A 24394-nucleotide genomic window follows, 5' to 3' on the forward strand; every position below is an offset into this window, starting at 1 on the left:
GGTAATGTATGGATATAATGATAGTGTATGGATATAATGGTCATGTATGGATATAATGATAGTGTATGGATATAATGGTCATGTATGGATATAATGATAGTGTATGGATATAATGGTAATGTATGGATATAATGATAGTGTATGGATATAATGATAGTGTATGGATATAATGATAGTGTATGGATATAATGGTAATGTATGGATATAATGATAGTGTATGGATATAATGGTAATGTATGGATATAATGATAGTGTATGGATATAATGATAGTGTATGGATATAATGGTAATGTATGGATATAATGGTAATGTATGGATATAATGGTAATGTATGTATATAATGATAGTGTATGGATATAATGGTAATGTATGGATATAATGGTAATGTATGGATATAATGATAGTGTATGGATATAATGGTAAGGTATGGATATAATGATAGTGTATGGATATAATGGTAATGTATGGATATAATGGTAATGTATGGATATAATGATAATGTATGGATATAATGATAGTGTATGGATATAATGGTAATGTATGGATATAATGGTAATGTATGGATATAATGGTAATGTATGTATATAATGATAGTGTATGGATATAATGGTAATGTATGGATATAATGGTAATGTATGGATATAATGATAGTGTATGGATATAATGGTAATGTATGGATATAATGATAGTGTATGGATATAATGATAGTGTATGGATATAATGGTAATGTATGGATATAATGATAGTGTATGGATATAATGGTAATGTATGGATATAATGGTAATGTATGGATATAATGATAGTTTGTGGATATAATGGTAATGTATGGATATAATGGTAATGTATGGATATAATGGTAATGTATGGATATAATGGTAATGTATGGATATAATGATAGTGTATGGATATAATGATAGTGTATGGATATAATGGTAATGTATGGATATAATGATAGTGTATGGATATAATGGTAATGTATGGATATAATGATAGTGTATGGATATAATGGTAATGTATGGATATAATGGTAATGTATGGATATAATGGTAGTGTATGGATATAATGATAGTGTATGGATATAATGGTAATGTAAGGATATAATGATAGTGTATGGATATAATGGTAGTGTATGGATATAATGATAGTGTATGGATATAATGATAGTGTATGGATATAATGGTAATGTATGGATATAATGGTAATGTATGGATATAATGATAGTGTATGGATATAATGATAGTGTATGGATATAATGGTAATGTATGGATATAATGGTAATGTGTGGATATAATGATAATGTATGGATATAATGATAGTGTATGGATATAATGGTAATGTATGGATATAATGATAGTGTATGGATATAATGATAGTGTATGGATATAATGATAGTGTATGGATATAATGATAGTGTATGGATATAATGATAGTGTATGGATATAATGGTAATGTATGGATATAATGATAGTTTGTGGATATAATGGTAATGTGTGGATATAATGATAATGTATGGATATAATGGTAATGTATGGATATAATGACAGTTTGTGGATATAATGATAATGTGTGTATATTTAGAGAACATACTGTATGTCTCTGCATCTAATCCAAACCAACATCCAACAGGACTAAAATGCAACTCCCTGCTCGACTCCCTGCTCGACTCCCTGCTCGACTCCCTGCTCGACTCCCTGCTTGACTCCCTCCTCGTCGACTCCCTGCTCGACTCCCTGCTCGACTCCCTGCTCGACTCCCTCCTCGACTCCCTCCTCGACTTCCTCCTCGTCAACTCCCTGCTCGACTCCCTGCTCGACTCCCTGCTTGACTCCCTGCTTGACTACCTCCTCGTCAACCCCCTGCTCGACTCCCTCCTCGTCGACCCCCTGCTCGACTCCCTGCTCGACTCCCTGCTCGACTCCCTGCTTGACTCCCTCCTCGTCGACTCCCTGCTCGACTCCCTGCTCGACTCCCTGCTCAACTCCCTGCTTGACTCCCTCCTCGTCGACTCCCTGCTCGACTCCCTGCTCGACTCCCTCCTCGTCGACCCCCTGCTCGACTCCCTCCTCGTCGACTCCCTGCTCGACTCCCTGCTCAACTCCCTGCTTGACTCCCTCCCTGCTCGACTCCCTGCTCGACTCCCTCCTCGTCGACTCCCTGCTCGACTCCCTGCTCGACTTCCTGCTCGACTCCCTGCTCGTCGACTCCCTGCTCGACTCCCTGCTCGACTCCCTGCTCGACTCCCTGCTCGACTCCCTTCTCGTCGACTCCCTGCTCGACTCCCTGCTTGACTCCCTTCTCGTCGACTCCCTTCTCGACTCCCTGCTCGACTCCCTGCTCGACTCCCTCCTCGACTCCCTCCTCGACTCCCGAGTGATTAAAAGTCCAACTCCTTGGAAGATATCAATTATTCTGTTGATAGAAGGTTTTCTAAACTTAGTGTATAGACTTTAATGTATGTGACTCTCACACAGGAAGCCACCTGGATGAGATATCGGCCAGCGGAGGTCGGCGAACCTGACTGCTCTTAGCGGTGACCTTTCTAGAGTGAAATGCTGTTTCTCACTTCGTCCGAACCAAACAGCAGGAAGCTTTGAAACATTTCCACCACTGTCACCACCATTCTCGTTGTTGTTGAGTAATGGTCTTCCAAGATAAAGAGCTGCTCGCTTTCTCAACACGAAAAATGATCTGTCTAGTAGAGATTGCAATGCAGTCAACAGGCATGTTTCTGTGGCTGGACTAAGAAAGAAAAACAAAAGAAAGATTGAAAGAAAAAAGGGGTGAGGAAGAGACGAGAAGCGTCTGGGTTTTTGGAGAAAGAATTAGGGGTGAGGAAGAGACGAGAAGCGTCTGGGTTTTTGGAGAAAGAAAAAGATTGAGAGGCAGGGAAGACAGACACAAACAGAAATAGGAATGTTTGATCAGTCCTTCTTCTTCAGCTGGAGATTTGCAGTGGAGCACATCGTTATTGTGAAAGCGTCTTGGCTGTGGTCCATGTGCTCTGTGTCTGTGGAACTCCCAGCCTGCTTTCGTCTCCCAGGAGGTCCCTGGTACTGTTTCTGGTAAGTCCTGAGTAATACTGTGTAGTAACAGTGTGTCAGAACCAGAGGAACAGCACACTTCTCCCGTCCGTCAGCCTCCCTCCCTGCTAGCTACAAGGCTAAAGGACTAAAGGAAACATTAAGGAGGATTACTACAGAAAGAGAAATGTCCAGCGGTCGGAGAAGCAATATGGACAGCTAAGATTCTCCTTATCCCCACTGGTGATTCTCTTTTTTTCTCCAAACACTCCCCAAACGGTGATCCTCAAACTGACATACAGACCAAGCTAGGGGGGCTGCAGTCGGTCTGGGTAGAAGAAGAGACAGAAACTGTGGACCAGAGGAGAACAAGAGAGGCTCCAGAACTCCCCAGCAGAGCAGCAAAGCTCCCCCAGACCGAGGCACCTTCCTGGGTGTAGAGATGGAGACGGAGAGGGGTCATATGTCTGTGAGGAGGGGGGTAAGCTGGAGCCCAGGTGGGGGGAAGAAGTCCCTTCAGGGGGGGCAGGGTAGGGATGTGGACACCGGCAACAGAGAGAGCAATGCATCTTGGGAGAAGCGGGACTACAGAGGAATCAAAGGACAGGTGACATCGACCTCCACCAATCAGCTGGCTCGGAAAACCAGTAAGTTTGATGTTTATTCTGTTTACATGGCTTTGGTTTCTAGTTAGTCTGTAGTTAGTCTGGCTTCTTTTTGGATAACTTATCTGCTACACTGCAACAACAGGAGCAAATGTGGAACGTAATGGAACTACAGTGATGTGAATCTGAGATGCAGTAGTTGAAATCAAGGACAAAACAGTCCGTTTCAACGAACTGTTTTGAAGTGATGACAGAGGTAGGGTATATACAGAGGTAGGGGTATATACAGAGGTAGGGGTATATACAGAGGTAGGGGTATATACAGAGGTAGGGGTATATACAGAGGTAGGGGTATATACAGAGGTAAGGGTATATACAGAGGTAGGGGTATATACAGAGGTAGGGGTATATACAGAGGTAGGGGTATATACAGAGGTAGGGGTATATACAGAGGTAAGGGTATATACAGAGGTAGGGTATATACAGAGGTAGGGTATATACAGAGGTAAGGGTATATACAGAGGTAAGGGTATATACAGAGGTAGGGTATATACAGAGGTAGGGGTATATACAGAGGTAGGGGTATATACAGAGGTAGGGTATATACAGAGGTAGGGTATATACAGAGGTAAGGGTATATACAGAGGTAGGGTATATACAGAGGTAGGGTATATACAGAGGTAGGGTATATACAGAGGTAAGGGTATATACAGAGGTAAGGGTATATACAGAGGTAGGGGTATATACAGAGGTAAGGGTATATACAGAGGTAGGGTATATACAGAGGTAAGGGTATATACAGAGGTAAGGGTATATACAGAGGTAGGGGTATATACAGAGGTAAGGGTATATACAGAGGTAGGGTATATACAGAGGTAAGGGTATATACAGAGGTAGGGGTATATACAGAGGTAGGGTATATACAGAGGTAGGGTATATACAGAGGTAGGGTATATACAGAGGTAAGGGTATATACAGAGGTAGGGTATATACAGAGGTAGGGTATATACAGAGGTAGGGTATATACAGAGGTAAGGGTATATACAGAGGTAAGGGTATATACAGAGGTAGGGGTATATACAGAGGTAAGGGTATATACAGAGGTAGGGTATATACAGAGGTAAGGGTATATACAGAGGTAGGGGTATATACAGAGGTAAGGGTATATACAGAGGTAGGGTATATACAGAGGTAAGGGTATATACAGAGGTAGGGTATATACGGAGGTAGGGTATATACAGAGGTAAGGGTATATACAGAGGTAGGGGTATATACAGAGGTAAGGGTATATACAGAGGTAGGGTATATACAGAGGTAAGGGTATATACAGAGGTAGGGGTATATACAGAGGTAGGGGTATATACAGAGGTAAGGGTATATACAGAGGTAAGGGTATATACAGAGGTAGGGTATATACAGAGGTAGGGTATATACAGAGGTAGGGGTATATACAGAGGTAGGGGTATATACAGAGTTAGGGGTATATACAGAGTTAGGGGTATATACAGAGGTAAGGGTATATACAGAGGTAGGGGTATATATAGAGGTAGGGTATATACAGAGGTAGGGGTATATACAGAGGCATGGGGTGGCAGGGTAGCCTAGTGGTTAGAGCATTGGCCTAGTAACCGAAAGGTTGAAAGGTCAAATCCCCGATCTGACAAGCTGTTCTGTCCCTGAACAAGACAGTTAACCCAATGTTCCTAGGCCATCATTGAAAATAAGATATTTTTCTTAACTGACTTGCCTTGTTAAATAAAAAAATATATACAGAGGCACACCACTGTTCAAAAGTTTGGGGTCACTTAGAAATGTCCTTGTTTTTGAAAGAAAAGCAAAAACATTTGTCTATTAATATAACATCAAATTGGTCAGAAATACAGTGTAGACATTGTTAATGTTGTAAATGACTATTGTAGCTGGAAACGGCAGATTTTTTTATGGAATATCTACATGGGCGTACAGAGGCCCATTATCAGCAACCATCACTCCTGTGTTCCAATGGCATGTTGTGTTAGCTAATCCAAGTTTATAATTTAAAAAGGATAATTGATCATTAGAAAACCCTTTTGCAATTATGTTAACACAGCTGAAAACTGTCGTGCTGATTAAAGATGCAATAATATTGGCCTCTAGACTAGTTGAGTATCTGGAGCATCAGCATTTGTGGGTTCGATTACAGGCTCAAAATGGCCAGAAACAAAGAACTTTCTTCTGTAACTCATCAGTCTATTCTTCTTCTGAGAAATTAAGGCTTTTCCATGCGAGAAATTGCCAAGAAACTGAAGATCTCGTACAACGCTGTGTACTACTCCCTTCACAGAACAGAGCAAACTGGTTTTAACCAGAATAGAAAGAGTAGTGGGAGGCCCCGGTGCACAACTGAGCAAGAGGACAAGTACATTAGAGTGTCTAGTTTGAGAAACAAACGCCTAACAAGTCCTCAACTGGCAGCTTCATTAAATAGTACCCGCAAAGCACCAGTCTCAACGTTAACAGTGGAGAGGCGACTCTGGGATGCTGGGCTTCTAGGCAGAGTTGCAAAGAAAAAGCCACATCTCAGACTTGCCAATAAAAATAAAACATTAAGATGAACACAGTCACTGGACAGAGGAACTCAGCCTAAAAGGTCATCATCCCGGAGTCTTCATTTCATCTTCAATTCATCTTACTGTATTCCCTATTTAGAGATGAGTAAGTTCAGAGTTGAAAAGCAACGAGAACAGAAAGAGAGCAGTGGGCAATATCTAACACGCAGCTGATCACTGCTGGGTTAGAGACAGTAAACTAATCACTCAGCTGATCACTGCTGGGTTAGAGACAGTAAACTAATCACTCAGCTGATCACTGCTGGGTTAGAGACAGTAAAGTAATCACTCAGCTGATCACTGCTGGGTTAGAGACAGTAACCTAATCACTCAGCTGATCACTGCTGGGTTAGAGCCAGTAAATTAATCACTCAGCTGATCACTGCTGGGTTAGAAACAGTAAACTAATCACTCAGCTGATCACTGCTGGGTTAGAGACAGTAAAGTAATCACTCAGCTGATCACTGCTGGGTTAGAGACAGTAACCTAATCACTCAGCTGATCACTGCTGGGTTAGAGACAGTAAACTAATCACTCAGCTGATCACTGCTGGGTTAGAGACAGTAAACTAATCACTCAGCTGATCACTGCTGGGTTAGAGACCGTAAACAAATCACTCAGCTGATCACTGCTGGGTTAGAGACAGTAAACTAATCACTCAGCTGATCACTGCTGGGTTAGAGACAGTAAACGAATCACTCAGCTGATTACTGCTGGGTTAGAGACAGTAAACGAATCACTCAGCTGATCACTGCTGGGTTAGAGACAGTAAACTAATCACTCAGCTGCTCACTGATGGGTTAGAGACAGTAAACTAATCACTCAGCTGATCACTGCTGGGTTAGAGACAGTAAACAAATCACTCAGCTGATCACTGCTGGGTTAGAGACAGTAAACTAATCACTCAGCTGATCACTGCTGGGTTGGAGACATCAGACTCCACGTTATGTCAGAGATGGTTAAACACTCGATGACAAATCTGTTTCCCCACCGTAAAGATGCAGACCGGGCTACCCTGACACACACACACACGCACACACACACACACACACACACACACGCACACACACATACACACACACACACACACACGCGCACACACACACATGTGCACACATACACACGCACACACACATACACACAGACACACGCGCACAGACACATGCACACACACGCACACACACACAGACACACACACACACACACACACACACACACACACACACACACACACACACACACACACACACACACACACACACACAAGGCTCTATACCCAGGCCCAGTCCAGACCGTAATGGACGAAGGGTTGTTGGAAAAGGACTAAATAATAAGTTCTGTCCAGATCATTATCGTCATGCTGCTACAGAGAGAGGAAAGCACAGTTGGAGTCGTTCATTTATAACCGGAATGAGAGAGAGAGAAACACATCAGTGACGAAGGAAAACACTGTGATCTCATTACAGAGTAATGTGGAAAACCCCTCAGACAGAGTGTGTGTGTGTCTGTGTGTCTGTGTGTGTGTGTGTGTGTGCGTGTGTGTGCGCATGTGTCTGTGTGTGTGCGTGTGTGTGCGCATGTGTCTGTGCGCGTGTGTCTGTGTGTATGTGTGTGTGCGTGTGTATGTGTGCACGTGTGTGTGCGCGTGTGTCTGTGCGCGTGTGTCTGTGTGCGTGTGTCTGTGTGTGTGTGTGTGTGTATGTGTGTGTGCGTGTGTATGTGTGTATGTGTGCACGTGTGTGTGTGTGCGCGTGTGTCTGTGAGCGCGTGTTTGCGTGTGTGTGTGAAAGTGTGCGCGCTTGTGTGTGTATGTGTGTGCGTGTGTATGTGTGTGTGTGTGTTTGTGCGCGCATGTGTATGTGTGTGTGTGTGTGTTTGTGCGCGCATGTGTGTGTGTGTGTGTTCGTACAGAACTGGGATATAGATGAGCCCACTATACTGAGGTGAAGCAGGGAGCTTGATATCGTCAGAACAGATGAACTAATTACAGACTTACAAGACGTTGTCATGGAGAAGCATAGCAGGAAACATTGACGTTATGACTCTGTAGTTAGTAGAGGCAGTCAATTCAATTAAAGTCTATAATTCACCTGATTGGAGAGTAAACATAGAGTATAAAGTACAGGCAAACAACATCTAACTATCTGACCGTGTCTGGGCAGAGATTTAATCCTGTGTTTAGTAGTTGTGTCTGAGCAGAGATTGAATTGTGTGTTTAGTAGTAGTATCTGAGTAGAGTTTTTAGTAGTAGTGTCTGAGTAGAGATTTAATCCTGTGTTTAGTAGTAGTATCTGAGTAGAGATTGAATTGTGTGTTTAGTAGTAGTGTCTGAGTAGAGTTTTAGTAGTAGTGTCTGAGTAGAGTTTTAGTAGTAGTATCTGAGTAGAGTTTTAGTAGTAGTGTCTGAGTAGAGTTTTAGTAGTAGTGTCTGAGTAGAGTTTTAGTAGTAGTGTCTGAGTAGAGTTTTAGTAGTAGTGTCTGAGTAGAGTTTCAGCTTTGAGCTCCTATCACACAGCAATACTGTAAAGTAACTAACAACCTCTCTGAGAAAACTGGCACACACAATGTTTAAAGTATTTTTTTGTGCGAGCGCACCTTTGACAAATGGGATCCCAAGAAGAAAGGCAGAGATTGGCTTTGGCAATGTAAACATATGTTTCCCAATTCCAAGGAAGCCCTTTTGAATTGAGAGAGTGAAAGACTCAGGTCAGACCAGAGTGAGAGGGAAGTTACGACAGTGGGAGGGAGCATCATTGCCAAGGGCCAAGTTGTGTCTCTGTTGGAGGAAAGCAAAGGAAGTTCATGTCCCTCCCTGCAGGTTGAAGCCCAGAGAGAAGGACTCTGGAGTTCATGGAGGGAAGACAGAGATGGACCACCTGGAGAGGACAGACAGAGAGGGAACGCCTGGAGAGGCCAGACAGAGAGGGAACGCCTGGAGAGGCCAGACAGAGAGGGAACGCCTGGAGAGGCCAGACAGAGAGGGACCACCTGGAGAGGAGAGACAGAGAGATAGCACATGGAGAGGCCAGAAAGAGAGTGAACGCCTGGAGAGGCCAGACAGAGAGGGAACGCCTGGAGAGGCCAGACAGAGAGGGAACGCCTGGAGAGGCCAGACAGAGAGGGACCACCTGGAGAGGCCAGACAGAGAGGGACCACCTGGAGAGGAGAGACAGAGAGATAGCACATGGAGAGGCCAGAAAGAGAGTGAACGCCTGGAGAGGCCAGACAGAGAGGGAACGCCTGGAGAGGCCAGACAGAGAGGGACCGCCTGGAGAGGAGAGACAGAGAGGGAACGCCTGGAGAGGCCAGACAGAGTGGGACCGCCTGGAGAGGCCAGACAGAGAGGGAACGCCTGGAGAGGCCAGACAGAGAGGGAACGCCTGGAGAGGCCAGACAGAGAGGGACCACCTGGAGAGGAGAGACAGAGAGGGAACGCCTGGAGAGGCCAGACAGAGAGGGAACGCCTGGAGAGGCCAGACAGAGAGGGAACGCCTGGAGAGGCCAGACAGAGAGGGACCACCTGGAGAGGAGAGACAGAGAGGGAACGCCTGGAGAGGCCAGACAGAGAGGGAACGCCTGGAGAGGCCAGACAGAGAGGGACCACCTGGAGAGGCCAGACAGAGAGGGAACGCCTGGAGAGGCCAGACAGAGAGGGAACGCCTGGAGAGGCCAGACAGAGAGGGAACGCCTGGAGAGGCCAGACAGAGAGGGAACGCCTGGAGAGGCCAGACAGAGAGGGACCACCTGGAGAGGAGAGACAGAGAGATAGCACATGGAGAGGCCAGAAAGAGAGTGAACGCCTGGAGAGGCCAGACAGAGTGGGACCGCCTGGAGAGGCCAGACAGAGAGGGACCGCCTGGAGAGGAGAGACAGAGAGGGAACGCCTGGAGAGGCCAGACAGAGAGGGAACGCCTGGAGAGGCCAGACAGAGAGGGACTGCCTGGAGAGGCCAGACAGAGAGGGACTGCCTGGAGAGGCCAGACAGAGAGGGAACGCCTGGAGAGGCCAGACAGAGAGGGAACGCCTGGAGAGGCCAGACAGAGAGGGACTGCCTGGAGAGGCCAGACAGAGAGGGACTGCCTGGAGAGGCCAGACAGAGAGCGACCGCCTGGACAGGGCTGACAGACAGACAGGGAGGCAGACGGGGAGGTAGGCAGGAAGAGGTCTGAGTCACCTAGCCCCGACAAGAGAGAGAGAGAGCGGGTATGTCGACAGGAAGACACTCCCTTCTCTCTCTCCACAGAGAAAAGAAGGTCAGGTGCCTAACCAAACTTTCCTAAAGGGCCTATAGGATCTTCCTATGGTCCAACCCACCAGCTGTACGCATGGTCTTTAACCTCTGGTTCCTGGTCTCTACCCTCCTCTAGTTCCTGGTATAACTCAACATGGTCTTTAACCTCTGGTTCCTGGTCTAAACCCTCCTCTGGTACTTGGTCTAACTCAACATGGTCTTTAACCTCTAGTTCCTGGTCTAACTCAACATGGTCTTTAACCTCTGGCACCTGGTCTAACTCAACATGGTCTTTAACCTCTGGCACCTGGTCTAACTCAACATGGTCTTTAACCTCTGGCACCTGGTCTAACTCAACATGGTCTCTACCCTCCTCTGGCACCTGGTCTAACTCAACATGGTCTCTACCATCCTCTGGTTCCTGGTCTAACTCAACATGGTCTCTACCATCTAGTTCCTGGTCTAACTCAACATGGTCTCTACCATCCTCTGGTTCCTGTTCTAACTCAACATGGTCTCTACCATCTAGTTCCTGGTCTAACTCAACATGGTCTCTACCATCCTCTGGTTCCTGGTCTAACTCAACATGGTCTCTACCATCTAGTTCCTGGTCTAACTCAACATGGTCTCTACCCTCCTCTGGCACCTGGTCTAACTCAACATGGTCTCTACCATCCTCTGGTTCCTGGTCTAACTCAACATGGTCTTTAACCTCTGATTCCTGGTCTAACTCAACATGGTCTTTAACCTCTGGTTCCTGGTCTAACTCAACATGGTCTTTAACCTCTGATTCCTGGTCTAACTCAACATGGTCTTTAACCTCTGATTCCCGGTCTAACTCAACATGGTCTCTACCATCTAGTTCCTGGTCTAACTCAACATGGTCTCTACCCTCTGATTCCTGGTCTAACTCAACATGGTCTTTAACCTCTGGTTCCTGGTCTAACTCAACATGGTCTCTACCCTCTGATTCCTGGTCTAACTCAACATGGTCTTTAACCTCTGATTCCTGGTCTAACTCAACATGGTCTTTAACCTCTGATTCCCGGTCTAACTCAACATGGTCTTTAACCTCTGGTTCCTGGTCTAACTCAACATGGTCTTTAACCTCTGGTTCCTGGTCTAACTCAACATGGTCTTTAACCTCTGGTTCCTGGTCTAACTCAACATGGTCTTTAACCTCTGGTTCCTGGTCTAACTCAACATGGTCTCTACCATCCTCTGGTACCTGGTCTAACTCAACATGGTCTCTACCCTCTGATTCCTGGTCTAACTCAACATGGTCTTTAACCTCTGGTTCCTGGTCTAACTCAACATGGTCTCTACCCTCCTCTGGTTCCTGGTCTAACTCAACATGGTCTCTACCCATCCTCTGATTCCTGGTCTAACTCAAAGAGAAACAGCTGAGGCTGATCGAGTGTCAGACCATATATTCAGATGACATTACAGGATGAGAGTGTTCGGCAGCGAATCGTGTTTTCATGGTTAATTAATGATTTTGAGAGCAATGTTTTTGTAGCATGTAACATTATTATAATATTTAACCTTTATTTAACAGGCAAGTCAGTTTTAAGAACAAATTCTTATTTACAATGAAGGCCTAGTAACAGTGGGTTAACTGCCGTGTTCAGGTGCAGAATGACATATTTTTTTTTACCTTGTCAGCTCAGGGATTCGATCCTGAAACCTTTCGGTTACGAGTCCAACGCTCTAACCACTAGGCTAGGCTAAAGTTTGGCAGCTTGTAACATCCCCCATATGATGTCCTCACCTCACTGGTGATCAAGGGGGTTTATGTGTTTATCTTTCTGGTTTCACTCGTATTCTGAGTGTCATATTTATTCAATCTAAAATACAGTCTACGTTTGGAAATGTAAAATCATCTACTATCATCTCTATGATGGCACTATTCAACCTCTGTAACTGCTCTGTCTGCGCCACAGTCAATGTGAAGTCAGTTTGTGTGTGTGTGTGTGTGTGTGTGTGTGTGTGTGTGTGTGTGTGTGCGTGTGTGCGTGTGTGTGTGTGCGCGCTGGATTGAGCCTGTGCTGTGCGCGCTGTTGGGACCAGCAGCTTTTGCAACGAAAACGAAATCCGATCCTCTGTCGAGCAGAGCAGCAGAAAGGGGGTGTGGGGGAAGCAGATACAGTTCAATTGGAAAAGCTCGTGGAACGGTAACTAAAGAGCGGAGGTCTCTGACTTTTAAAAAGGTAAGGAAAGACTGAAAAGGGAGTAGTGAAGTGACTTTGTAACTTCCTCGGGAGAGCAGAAAACGTATCGCTAAATGTATTTCCACTCTAAACTCTGACGCTTTCCTTTGGTTTTTAAAGCTAGAGAGAAGTTGAATCGTTTTGTAACTTAGAATGTGCCTTTTCTTTATTTATCCAGGTATGTGCGGTGAAATAACGTTTATGGATGTTTTATGGACTTTCCATAGTGTAACTTTTTCTCTCGTAAATGGGATTGAATTCACACTTGATGAATGTTCCAGCATGTGATGCGGTAATTTAATGTAGTGGAAAATTGAATCCACGCTACTTCATGGCCATATGACATCTGTGATTTCTGTCCGAAGTTTAGTCTACAAACAAAAACGGTTGACTGTCATCATAGTTCTGCTTTGCACTCGTCACTTTTTGGCATTTTTATTGAACCTTTATTTAACAAGGTAAGTCAGTTAAGAACAAGTTCTTATTTACAATGACGGCCTAGGAACAGTGTGTTAACTGCCTTGTTCAGGGGCAGAACGACTGATTTGTACCTTGTCAGCTCGGGGATTTGATCTAGCAACATTTCAGTTACTAGTCCAAAGCTCTAACCACTAGGCTACCCTGCCGCCCCTTTTGGGTTAATACATTTACCAAATAACGGTCATTAAATGCCATTTATTCAATTGTACTGCGCACATATAACTCAATGTGTCCTACCATTGCACAAGGCAAACGTCAGGAGAAAATAACTATTTTGGTCGTCAATATTTCATTATCATATCAGAATGCTCTTGATTGATGGTTTGTGTGTTTGCGCAACTATGCGTCACCTGATAGGTGTAATGAGTTCCAAATGGCACCCTATTCGCTACATAGTCAACTCGCTCTCTCTCCTTCCCCCTCTCTCTATCTCTCTCTGCCCCCCCCCCTCCTGGTCTGGTCGGGTCGGGTCGACTGGCTGTAAACTGTAGTTGGAGGGATCATCATGCTATTTAATCTAAGACCCACTCAGAGCCAGGAAGATCTGCCTTTAATATGAACACCCTGGGAAAGCTAAGTGTGTCCCAAATGGTGCCCTATTCCCTATATAGTCCACTACTTTTCCATAAGGTTCTGGTCAAAAGTAGTGGACTACAGGTAGGGGATAGGGTGCCATGTGGAATGCGGCCCCCCAAGTCTGAGTTTGGAGCCAGCTGGTTGGCTGCTTTAGTCGTTGTTGTGATTGGCTAGGACACCGTGGTTCCCATCAGTCGATGTACAGTAGCTGTCTGGATGGTCGTGGTCGTGATGTGGAGAGAGGTTGAAGGTTTGCCTGTCTGGATGGCCGTGATGTGGAGAGAGGTTGAAGGTTTGCCTGTCTGGATGGCCGTGATGTGGAGAGGTTGAAGGTTTGCCTGTCTGGATGGCTGTGATGTGGAGAGAGGTTGAAGGTTTGCCTGTCTGGATGGCCGTGATGTGGAGAGGTTGAAGGTTTGCCTGTCTGGATGGCTGTGATGTGGAGAGAGGTTGAAGGTTTGCCTGTCTGGATGACCGTAATGTGGAGAGGTTGAAGGTTTGCCTGTCTGGATGGTCGTGATGTGGAGAGAGGTTGAAGGTTTGCCCGTCTGGATAGTCGTGATGTGGAGAGAGGTTGAAGGTTTGCCTGTCTGGATGGCCGTGATGTGGAGAGAGGTTGAAGGTTTGCCTGTCTGGATGGCCGTGATGTGGAGAGGTTGAAGGTTTGCCTGTCTGGATGGCCGTGATGTGGAGAGGTTGAAGGTTTGCCTGTCTGGATGGCCGTGATGTGGAGAGAGGTTGAAGGTTTGCCTGTCTGGATGACCGTAATGTGGAGAGGTTGAAGGTTTGCCTGTCTGGATAGTTGTGATGTGGAGAGAGGTTGAAGGTTTGCCTGTCTGGATGGCCGTGATGTGGAGAGGTTGAAGGTTTTCCTGTCTGGATAGCCAGGATGTGGAGAGAGGTTGAAGGTTTGCCTGTCTGGATGGCCGTGATGTGGAGAGAGGTTGAAGGTTTGCCTGTCTGGATGGCCGTGATGTGGAGAGAGGTTGAAGGTTTGCCTGTCTGGATGGCCGTGATGTGGAGAGGTTGAAGGTTTGCCTGTCTGGATGGCCGTGATGTGGAGAGGTTGAAGGTTTGCCTGTCTGGATGACCGTAATGTGGAGCGGTTGAAGGTTTGCCTGTCTGGATGGCCGTGATGTGGAGAGAGGTTGAAGGTTTGCTGCGGTGCCAGCTGTGTCAGGGGTGTTGTTTTAATAGTGATGGTGTCTGGACAGAGGCAGAGCTGGATCTGAATTCCAGTGAATCACAGTCAGAAACACAGTTAGAGATCTCCACGGTGAAGACCTCACCTACTAAAACCAGGATCTCAGGAATAGAAAACAGAATAGTCATGGTATGCGTAACCCGGGAAGATAAACGTGAAATACAATAGTCCGTGAGGATTGTTTGTGATTGTCTGTCGTAGTGATTGATCAGAATAACACACACAAACAATATACATTTCCTCCCATTCCAGGGAATGTAAAGACTCGAGGAGGGATATTTTAGAGCAGTATCCTCAGTGCAAAGGCATTTCAAACGATCCTCCAGGATACTGGTGATGGAGAGGTACATAGACCGGTGGCTGAAACGGTAGGGAACATAGAGCTGTGGATGAAATGGAGAGGTACATAGAGCTGTGGATGAAATGGAGAGGAACATAGAGCTGTGGATGAAATAGAGAGGTACATAGAGCTGTGGGTGAAATTGAGAGGTACATAGAGCTGTGGATGAAATGGAGAGGTACATAGAGCTGTGGATGAACTGGAGAGGTACATAGAGCTGTGGATGAAATGGAGAGGTAGATAGAGCTGTGGATGAAATGGAGAGGTACATAGAGCTGTGGATGAACTGGAGAGGTACATAGAGCTGTGAATGAAATAGAGAGGTACATAGAGCTGTGGGTGAAATAGAGAGGTACTGGATGGAGGTACATAGAGCTGTGGGTGAAATAGAGAGGTACATAGACCTGTGGATGAAATGGAGAGGTACATAGAGCTGTGGATGAACTGGAGAGGTACATAGAGCTGTGGATGAACTGGAGAGGTACATAGACCTGTGGATGAAATGGAGAGGTACATAGAGCTGTGGATGAACTGGAGAGGTACATAGAGCTGTGGATGAAATGGAGAGGTACATAGAGCTGTGGATGAAATGGAGAGGTATATAGAGCTGTGGATGAAATGGAGAGGTACATAGAGCTGTGGATGAACTGGAGAGGTACATAGAGCTGTGGATGAAATGGAGAGGTACATAGAGCTGTGGAAGAAATGGAGAGGTACATAGAGCTGTGGATGAAATGGAGAGGTACATAGAGCTGTGGATGGAATGGAGAGGTACATAGAGCTGTGGATGAAATGGAGAGGTACATAGAGCTGTGGAAGAAATGGAGAGGTACATAGAGCTGTGGATGAAATGGAGAGGTACATAGAGCTGTGGATGAACTGGAGAGGTACATAGACCTGTGGATGAAATTGAGAGGTACATAGAGCTGTGGAAGAAATGGAGAGGTACATAGAGCTGTGGATGAAATGGAGAGGTACATAGAGCTGTGGATGAAATAGAGAGGTACATAGAGCTGTGGATGAACTGGAGAGGTACATAGAGCTGTGGATGAAATGGAGAGGTACATAGAGCTGTGGATGAACTGGAGAGGTACATAGAGCTGTGGATGAAATGGAGAGGTACATAGAGCTGTGGATGAACTGGAGAGGTACATAGAGCGTGGATGAAATGGAGAGGTACATAGAGCGTGGATGAAAAGGAGAGGTACATAGAGCTGTGGATGAACTGGAGAGGTACATAGAGCGTGGATGAAAAGGTTTACAATGAATAAAGGGTTGATCTACAGCCTTGAAGACATTATAAAGTCATGCCTGATACTCAGAGACTGACTGAGGCAGTGATTTAGTCCCAAATAGAACCCTATTCCCCTATCCTATTCCTTACACAGTGCCCCATAGGGCTCTGATCCCACAGTAGTGCACTATGTCGGGAATAGGGTGCCATTTGGGAACGCTGAGAGGGAATGTTCTGGGCTGCTGAGGAATGCTTGGTGAGAGACCAGATGGTAGAGAGGAAAAACTTTCTCCTGCTCTGAACGGAGCTCTTAAACTCGGATAATAAAACCAAGCATCCATTTTCAACAGAAACACTGTTTGTTTTTTATTTTTATTTTTTATTTTTTTTTAATCACATTGTCTAAATAATGAGCCTCAGTGCCAAGTCATCATAGTCAACATATTATATTACTGAAAAATAGTTGATTTGTCTGAAATGCTTTCCTAAAAATGAAATGCTAAACCTGAACCTTAAATATCCAATGCAGCCGTTTTTATCTGAGTGAAAAATGAAGTACCTTAATGTGTTTGTTTTCAAAAGAATTGGCAAAAAGGAACAACAAATAGCTTCTTAGCCAAATAGCAATTTTGCTGGGAGTGGTCTGAGTGGGGAGGGTAAAACTTAAAATCTAGCTTTTATTGGCAGAGAGGTTTGAAACTCTTTCTTATTGGTCTATAAACTAATTTACAGCATGGTGATGTCACCATGGAAAGCCCAACGTGTCATCCCATCAAATCAGGCTGACATTTCAGTCAGTTTTACACTAAAAGGACATGATCATAATTTTACAGTATTATTCCATCTTTATAAGTGTGGAAACACATTTAAAACACATGAAAATCACATTTTTTTTTTGACTGCACTGGGATTGTAGCCCTTTCCTGAAATCAAATGACCTTGTGGCCTCATGGGTGGAATGTTTATATATTTGGAATGTTTATATATATAACTCAGAAAATCCAGCGTTTTACGTCAAACAGTTTTGTTTGATTTCAGTCTTCTGTGACATATATAAAGTGTAATATTGGGATGCAAACTCAACATGTGATACATTTCATCTCTTTATCTGACACGGTACAGGTGTCTTCTTTTCTTAAGCCCATAACCATGTGTGTGAGGTGTAATACTTTTGTTTCAAAGTAGATTGGTTTAAGACTACCAAGAAACCCTCCGTTTGACCCTGATTTAGCCCACTGCAGTAAAAGGTTCAACCTAAGACCTGTAGTATTTGTTCAACTTTTGTCGAGCAGGATGTTCTCTTTTGTGAAAGTGTTTGTTTAAACATTTGTCCACAGTCTAGTCAGAGCTACGTTTTACCATGGCCAGTCTGAACAGTGAAACACCAAACCAGTCCGTGAACTAACTAACTAACTAACTAACTAACTAACTAACTAACTAACTAACTAACTAACTACCACATTTGGTTGGAGGGATTACACAGTACAGCACCAGGTAATGATAACCATATGTAGCAGAAACAATTATGTGGCTTTTTAAATAGTACAGCAACACTGCCTTTTTAAACAGTAGAGCTACACTGCCTTTTTAAATAGTACAGCTACACTGCCTTTTTAAATAGCACAGCTACACTGCCTTTTTAAATAGTACAGCTACACTGCCTTTTTAAATAGCACAGCTACACTGCCTTTTTAAATAGCACAGCTACACTGCCTTTTTAAACAGTACAGCTACACTGTCTGTTTAAATAGTACAGCTACACTGCATTTTTAAATAGTACAGCTACACTGCCTTTTTAAATAGTACAGCTACACTAACTTTTTAAATAGTACAGCTACACTGCATTTTTAAATAGGACAGCTACACTGCCTTTTTAAATAGCACAGCTACACTGCCTTTTTAAATAGTACAGCTACACTGCCTTTTTATATAGTACAGCTACACTGCCTTTTTAAATAGTACAGCTACACTGTCTGTTTAAATAGTACAGCTACACTGCCTTTTTAAATAGTACAGCTACACTGCCTTTTTAAATAGTACAGCTACACTGCCTTTTTAAATAGCACAGCCACACTGCCTTTTTAAACAGTACAGCTACACTGTCTGTTTAAATAGTACAGCTACACTGCCTTTTTAAATAGTACAGCTACACTGCCTTTTTAAATAGTACAGCTACAATGCCTTTTTAAATAGTACAGCTACACTGCCATTTTAAATAGTACAGCTACACTGCATTTTTAAACAGTACAGCTACACTGCCTTTTTAAACAGTACAGCTACACTGCCTTTTTAAATAGCACAGCTACACTGCCCTTTTAAATAGTACAGCTACACTGCCTTTTTAAATAGCACAGCTACACTGCCATTTTAAATAGCACAGCTACACTGCCCTTTTAAATAGCACAGCTGCACTGCATTCAGAATGTTTTCTAACCTCTTGACTTTTTCCCACGTTGTTGTGCTAAAGCCTGAATTTAAAATGAATTAAATTGAGATTTTGTGTCACTGGCCTACACACAATACCCCATAATGTCAAAGTGGAATTATGTTTTTTTGTAATTTCTACAAATTATTTAAAAAATGAAAAGCTGAAATTTCTTAAATCAATAACTATTCAACCCCTTTGTTATGGTAAGCTTAAATAAGTTCAGGAGTAAATTAAAAAGTGCTTAACAAGTCACATAATGAGTTGCACTGTGTGCAATAATAGTGTTTAATGTACTTTTTGAATGACTACCTCATCTCTGTACCCCACACATATCTGTTAAGGCCCTCAGTCAAGCAGTGAATTTCAAACACAAAACCATGGACAGTGCCTCACAAAGAAACTCACCTATTGGTAGATAAAAAAAATGTTTTTTTAACGATAAAAAAAAGCGGACAAGTATTTCTTTGAGCATGGTGAAGTTATTACCACTCTTCAGATTTTCAAGCATGGTGGTGGCTGCATCTTGTTATGGGTATGCTTGTCATTGGCAAGGACTAGGGAGTTTATTTTAGGATATAAAAAAAAAACGGAATAGAGCTAAGCAGCTGCAATATCCTAGAGGCTTTCCAACAAACACTGGGAGACAAATTCACCTTTCAGCGGGACATTAACCTTAAACACAAGGCCAATTATACACTGGATTTGCTTATCAAGACGACATCGAATGTCCCCGAGTGGCCTAGTTACTGTTTTGACTTAAATCGTCTTGAAAATCGATGGCACGACTTGAAAATGGTTGTCTAGCAATGATCAACAACCAACTTGACAGTGATTGAAGAATTTAGAAAATAATAATGTGCAAATATTGTACAATCCAGGTGTGCAAAACTCTTAGAGAATTACAATATTCTAACATGCATTGACTCAGCAGTGTCAATACTTATGAAATTAGATATTTTTTGTATTTCATTTTTTCAGTAAATTTGAAAAAGACTCAAAAATGTTTTCACTTTGTCATTATGGGGTTTTATGTGTCGATAGGTGAGATGTAAAAAATGTTATCCATTATGAATTCAGCCTGTAACACAACTAAATGTGGAATAAGTGAATTTATGTCACTGTCTCCTCAGACTTAATACCTTGTCCTCGTTGGTTCACATTAGTTTGAACATTTACCAAGCTTGTTGTTGAGGGAACGCTTTCAACGGAGGTGTTGAAATTGTTTCTTTTGTTTTCTCTAAAAGATGATCGCTAACTAACACACGTCCCCAGTCCGTTCTGGGGTTATGAGTTCAATGAATTTGTACAAGCTTTTGTTGCTGTCATCAAATAACAATCTTGATTTATCTCTCTCTCCCCACCGTCCTCCATCACTCCTTCTCTCTCTCTCTCTCTCTCTCTCTCTCCCCACTGTCCTCCATCACTCCTTCTCTCTCTCTCCCCACCGTCCTCCATCACTCCTTCTCTCTCTCTCTCTCTCTCTCTCTCTCTCTCCCCACCGTCCTCCATCACTCCTCTCTCTCTCTCCCCACCGTCCTCCATCACTCCTCTCTCTCTCTCCCCACCGTCCTCATCACTCCTTCTCTCTCTCTCTCTCCCCACCGTCCTCCATCACTCCTTCTCTCTCTCTCCCCACCGTCCTCCATCACTCCTTCTCTCTCTCTCTCTCTCTCCCCACCGTCCTCCATCACTCCTTCTCTCTCTCTCTCTCTCTCTCTCTCTCTCTCTCTCTCTCCCCCCACCGTCCTCCATCACTCCTTCTCTCTCTCTCTCTCTCTCTCTCTCTCTCTCCCCACCGTCCTCCATCACTCCTTCTCTCTCTCTCCCCACCGTCCTCCGTCACTCCTTCTCTCTCTCTCTCCTCTCTCTCTTCCTGCATCCCTCCCTCCCCCTCCTCCTCTCTTACTTTCCCTTCCTCTACCCCCCCCCAGACCTGACACGTAGCGCCAGCCTATCAGAGAAGGAGTTGAAGGAGGCGAGGGTGAGGTCACAGATCATCGCGGCCCAGTTGACCGTCCCGTCTGGCTGCTCCAACTCCCGCGGGGTCCAGCTCTTCAACCGCCGCCAGCAGAGAGTCAACGCCTTCACGCTAGAGAGCTGCGGGGAAAGAACACGGGAAGAGGAGCGAGAGCAGAGAGACGGAGATACCAGGAACAACAACCTGACATGGGAAGAAGAGAGAGGGGGACCTAGTGAGGGGACAGAGACAGACAGACAACTGAACTGCAGCGGGACAAAACAACCACTCTGGTCGCCACCCTCTGGAAGTGAGGTCACCGGAAGTGACGTCATGAAGGACCCAGGTGACGAGCACATCTACGAGGAAGTGGAAACAGTGACACAGGAGAGACACTTCCAGCCGGTGAACGAGAGACAAGGGGAGGAGGAAGAGAGGAGTGGAGAGAGAGAAAGAGAGGAAATATACGAGGATATTGAGGGTGAAGTGAAGGATGAGATTATGTCAGTAAATGAAAACAACACCGGTCCAGTCAGAGAGGAAGTGGGGATGAATAGGGGGTCATACACATACCCCACAGCTCCCCCTGAGACCCGTAATGGCTTCCACAGCACCCAGGGCTCTGCTGGAGAGATCCAAAATGGCGGGCGAGTTTCTATGTCCCTGTCCAGACAGGCCCCCACCATCGTCAACCGGACAGCCAGACCCTTCTTCTCCCCGCCCACCGTACAACCCAAGTCCCCAAAGGCCAGGAGTCCCGTCATGGATAACAACATACCTCCAGCTCCCTCTTATCCTACCCCAACTCTTCCACCAGCTACCTCAGACTCCACTCCCCCTCTCCCTCCTTTCACTGCCACTCGCCCCATAGCCTTCTCCCCTCCTCCCCCTCCTCCCTCATACCCCATGCCTCCTCTCCCAGCCTTCCCCATCCATCCTCCTCCTCCCTCCCAGTCTCTCTCCAGTTCTCCCGCCATGTCTACCGTCATGTTCCCTAGGTCTACACCCGTCCCCCAGTACAACCCTCCTCCTACAGCTGCCCCAGTGTCCCAGTATCTACCCCCCAACCCTCCTGTCACCCACAACATCCCTCCTCCAAGTTCCCCGAGACCCAACACCTTTGTCCCCTTCACCCCTCAGCCTATAGGCCAACAGAACCAGCAGCAGCCAATCAAAACGGGAATCCTGGAGGAAGGGGCGGCGGCCATCAGACGATCATCGACAGCCAGGAAGTCCATGTTCACCTTTAAGGAGAAGCCTGTCATGGCACCCAACCCTGAACTCCTCTCTCTGGTCCAGGGGAACGACGATAGGAAGAAGCACGGCTCCGTTCCCGACTCAGCCCCAGAGGAGGAGCTGCTGGCTCTGGGGGCCGAGGCCTCTAACTTCCTAGCCAGGGAGGAGGTGAAGGCGGATGCTGCCAACGTGCCGGAGTGGTCCTCCTGTCTCAAGAGCTCCAGGACCAGGGAACCCAGGGGGCAGCACCAGCCAGAGCAGATCCTGACCAACGCATCAGGGAAGGGGGCCGAGCTGTTCGCTAAGCGCCAGTCCAGGATGGAGAAGTACGTAGTGGAGAACCAGAATGTCTCCGGTGGTGGAGGTGGTCAGATGAGGTCTCCGTCTCCCACAGCATCTCTGCCGCCATCTTGGGTCTATCCATCTAATATGCCTGGCCGGGTCAAAGCTATTGCTAACAACACTGACCTCAGCGCCAGGCTGACCCGGACCCTCCAGACCCCTCAGCCCTCGAACAGGAGGCCCAGCCAGCAGGCTCAAACTCCGGCCCCAGTCCCCGAGGAACCACCCTTGGAGAACGGCTGCACCAAGATAGAGATGGATCTCTCCAGGCACAAGCCCTACCAGCTCAACTCCTCCCTGTTCATCTTCAACCCAGTCCAGGACTCTACCAGCACCCTGCTGAGCGCTCTGCCCCGGGGGGCCCCGCCACCACCTAAACCCCTGGTCTCATCTGAGGCCTACTCCAGGCAGGCCTCCCTGCCCTCCTCCAACCCTCCATCACACAACTACAACAGCCTGCCCCGCTTCAGGCCTACCTTGTCACCCCCATCAGGAGGAATTGGAGGTGGGGATAACTATCCTCCTCAACACGGGGGGACTCCACAGCTGAGGGACACCAGGATCACCTCTCCTGTCTCTGCCTTCTCTCCGGACAGAGTGGCCTCTCCTCGGTCGAGCGTCCAGGCACCCAGACCCACCTTCTCTGCCAAGAGGGCAGGGATCGAACCCCAGGTGTGGAGGCCTTCTTTCTTCTACCAATAGATCTACTCTGCTTTTACTCTGTTTCTACTCTAAACTTTGATAACATGACCAAAGTACAACAGATAGACAGAAAGAGCCTTGTTTTACTATATTGCAAACAACAGATACAACGGATACACACAGTCGATTTATTAGATACCTAGATACTACAGGATTAGACATCACTGTTGTTATTTCACAGTACAAAGCTCAACATAGATTATTTCTCTACACTTAAAGCCACACATTTTGTTTGAGTTCCTTGTGGAATCTTGATTTCATGGTTTTGCTGCTTCATTAGTGCTTAAATCAAATCCCAAAAAAGGAACATTATTTTATGCCAGATTAACAGGGGAATATTTGTCAAATAGTGCAGTATATAAAAACCACTGAGTGTACTTCTGTCAGCTCCTAAAGAACATTGGAGTGAGAAATCGGGTTCACACTTTTACCAGTGTTTTTCCACTTCAAGTCTCCAGAAAGACTTACAAAGAGAAAGAGAAAGAAAGAGAGAGAGAGAGAGAGAGAGCGAGAGAATAGCAGAGAAGGGAGAGAAGAGAATAGCAGAGAATGGAGAGAGAAGAGAATAGCAGAGAAGAGAGAAGAAGAGAATAGCAGAGACCAAAAAAGAAAACAAGATACACAAAGCCCTTTAACAGATGCTCTGGCGTCTATTTTATGATCTATGATTTGTAATTTAATACAAGCTTACAGACATGAAAGTATCAGGCAGGGAACACCCTTTTAATGTCTCTGTTTCTAATATAGACTGACTGCTGTTTGAAATGGCACCCTATTCCCTGTATAGTACACTACTTTTGACCAGGGCCCATAAGGCGCAGGTCAAAAGTAGTGCACTGTCTAGGAAATAGGGTGCAATTTGAGACACAGACCTAGACTTCTGATTCTCAGTTTCTCAGCCCTTAGACGAGAACTACCAAATGATAGACCGCTATTAGCGTCCTGTGAGCCCTGACTGAGGCCATCGCTGTCAGTCATTTACACACTGCACTGCTGATAGACCGCTATTAGCGTCCTGTGAGCCTCTGACTCTGGGGCCATCGCTGTCAGTCATTTACACACTGCACTGCTGATAGACCGCTATTAGCGTCCTGTGAGCCTCTGACTCTGGGGCCATCGCTGTCAGTCATTTACACACTGCACTGCTGATAGACCGCTATTAGCATCCTGTGAGCCTCTGACTCTGGGGCCATCGCTGTCAGTCATTTACACACTGCACTGCTGATAGACTGCTATTAGCG

At 45.4% G+C, this 24394-nt stretch overlaps 1 protein-coding gene across 1 annotated transcript in view; it reads left to right on the forward strand.

Moving 5' to 3' along the window:
- Positions 1 to 24394, forward strand: part of LOC135526784 (synaptopodin-like) — a 51845-nt gene that overhangs the window by 18587 nt on the left and 8864 nt on the right. The window contains exons 3-4 of the mRNA XM_064955441.1: positions 2472 to 3667; positions 20848 to 23123. Of these exons, the coding sequence (XP_064811513.1) occupies positions 3463 to 3667; positions 20848 to 23123 (2481 nt within the window). The 5' untranslated portion in view covers positions 2472 to 3462. The remainder of the gene's footprint in view (positions 1 to 2471; positions 3668 to 20847; positions 23124 to 24394) is intronic.

The sequence above is a fragment of the Oncorhynchus masou genome, chromosome 32 (assembly GCF_036934945.1).
Source record: "Oncorhynchus masou masou isolate Uvic2021 chromosome 32, UVic_Omas_1.1, whole genome shotgun sequence".
In the NCBI taxonomy this organism is placed as follows: domain Eukaryota; kingdom Metazoa; phylum Chordata; class Actinopteri; order Salmoniformes; family Salmonidae; genus Oncorhynchus; species Oncorhynchus masou.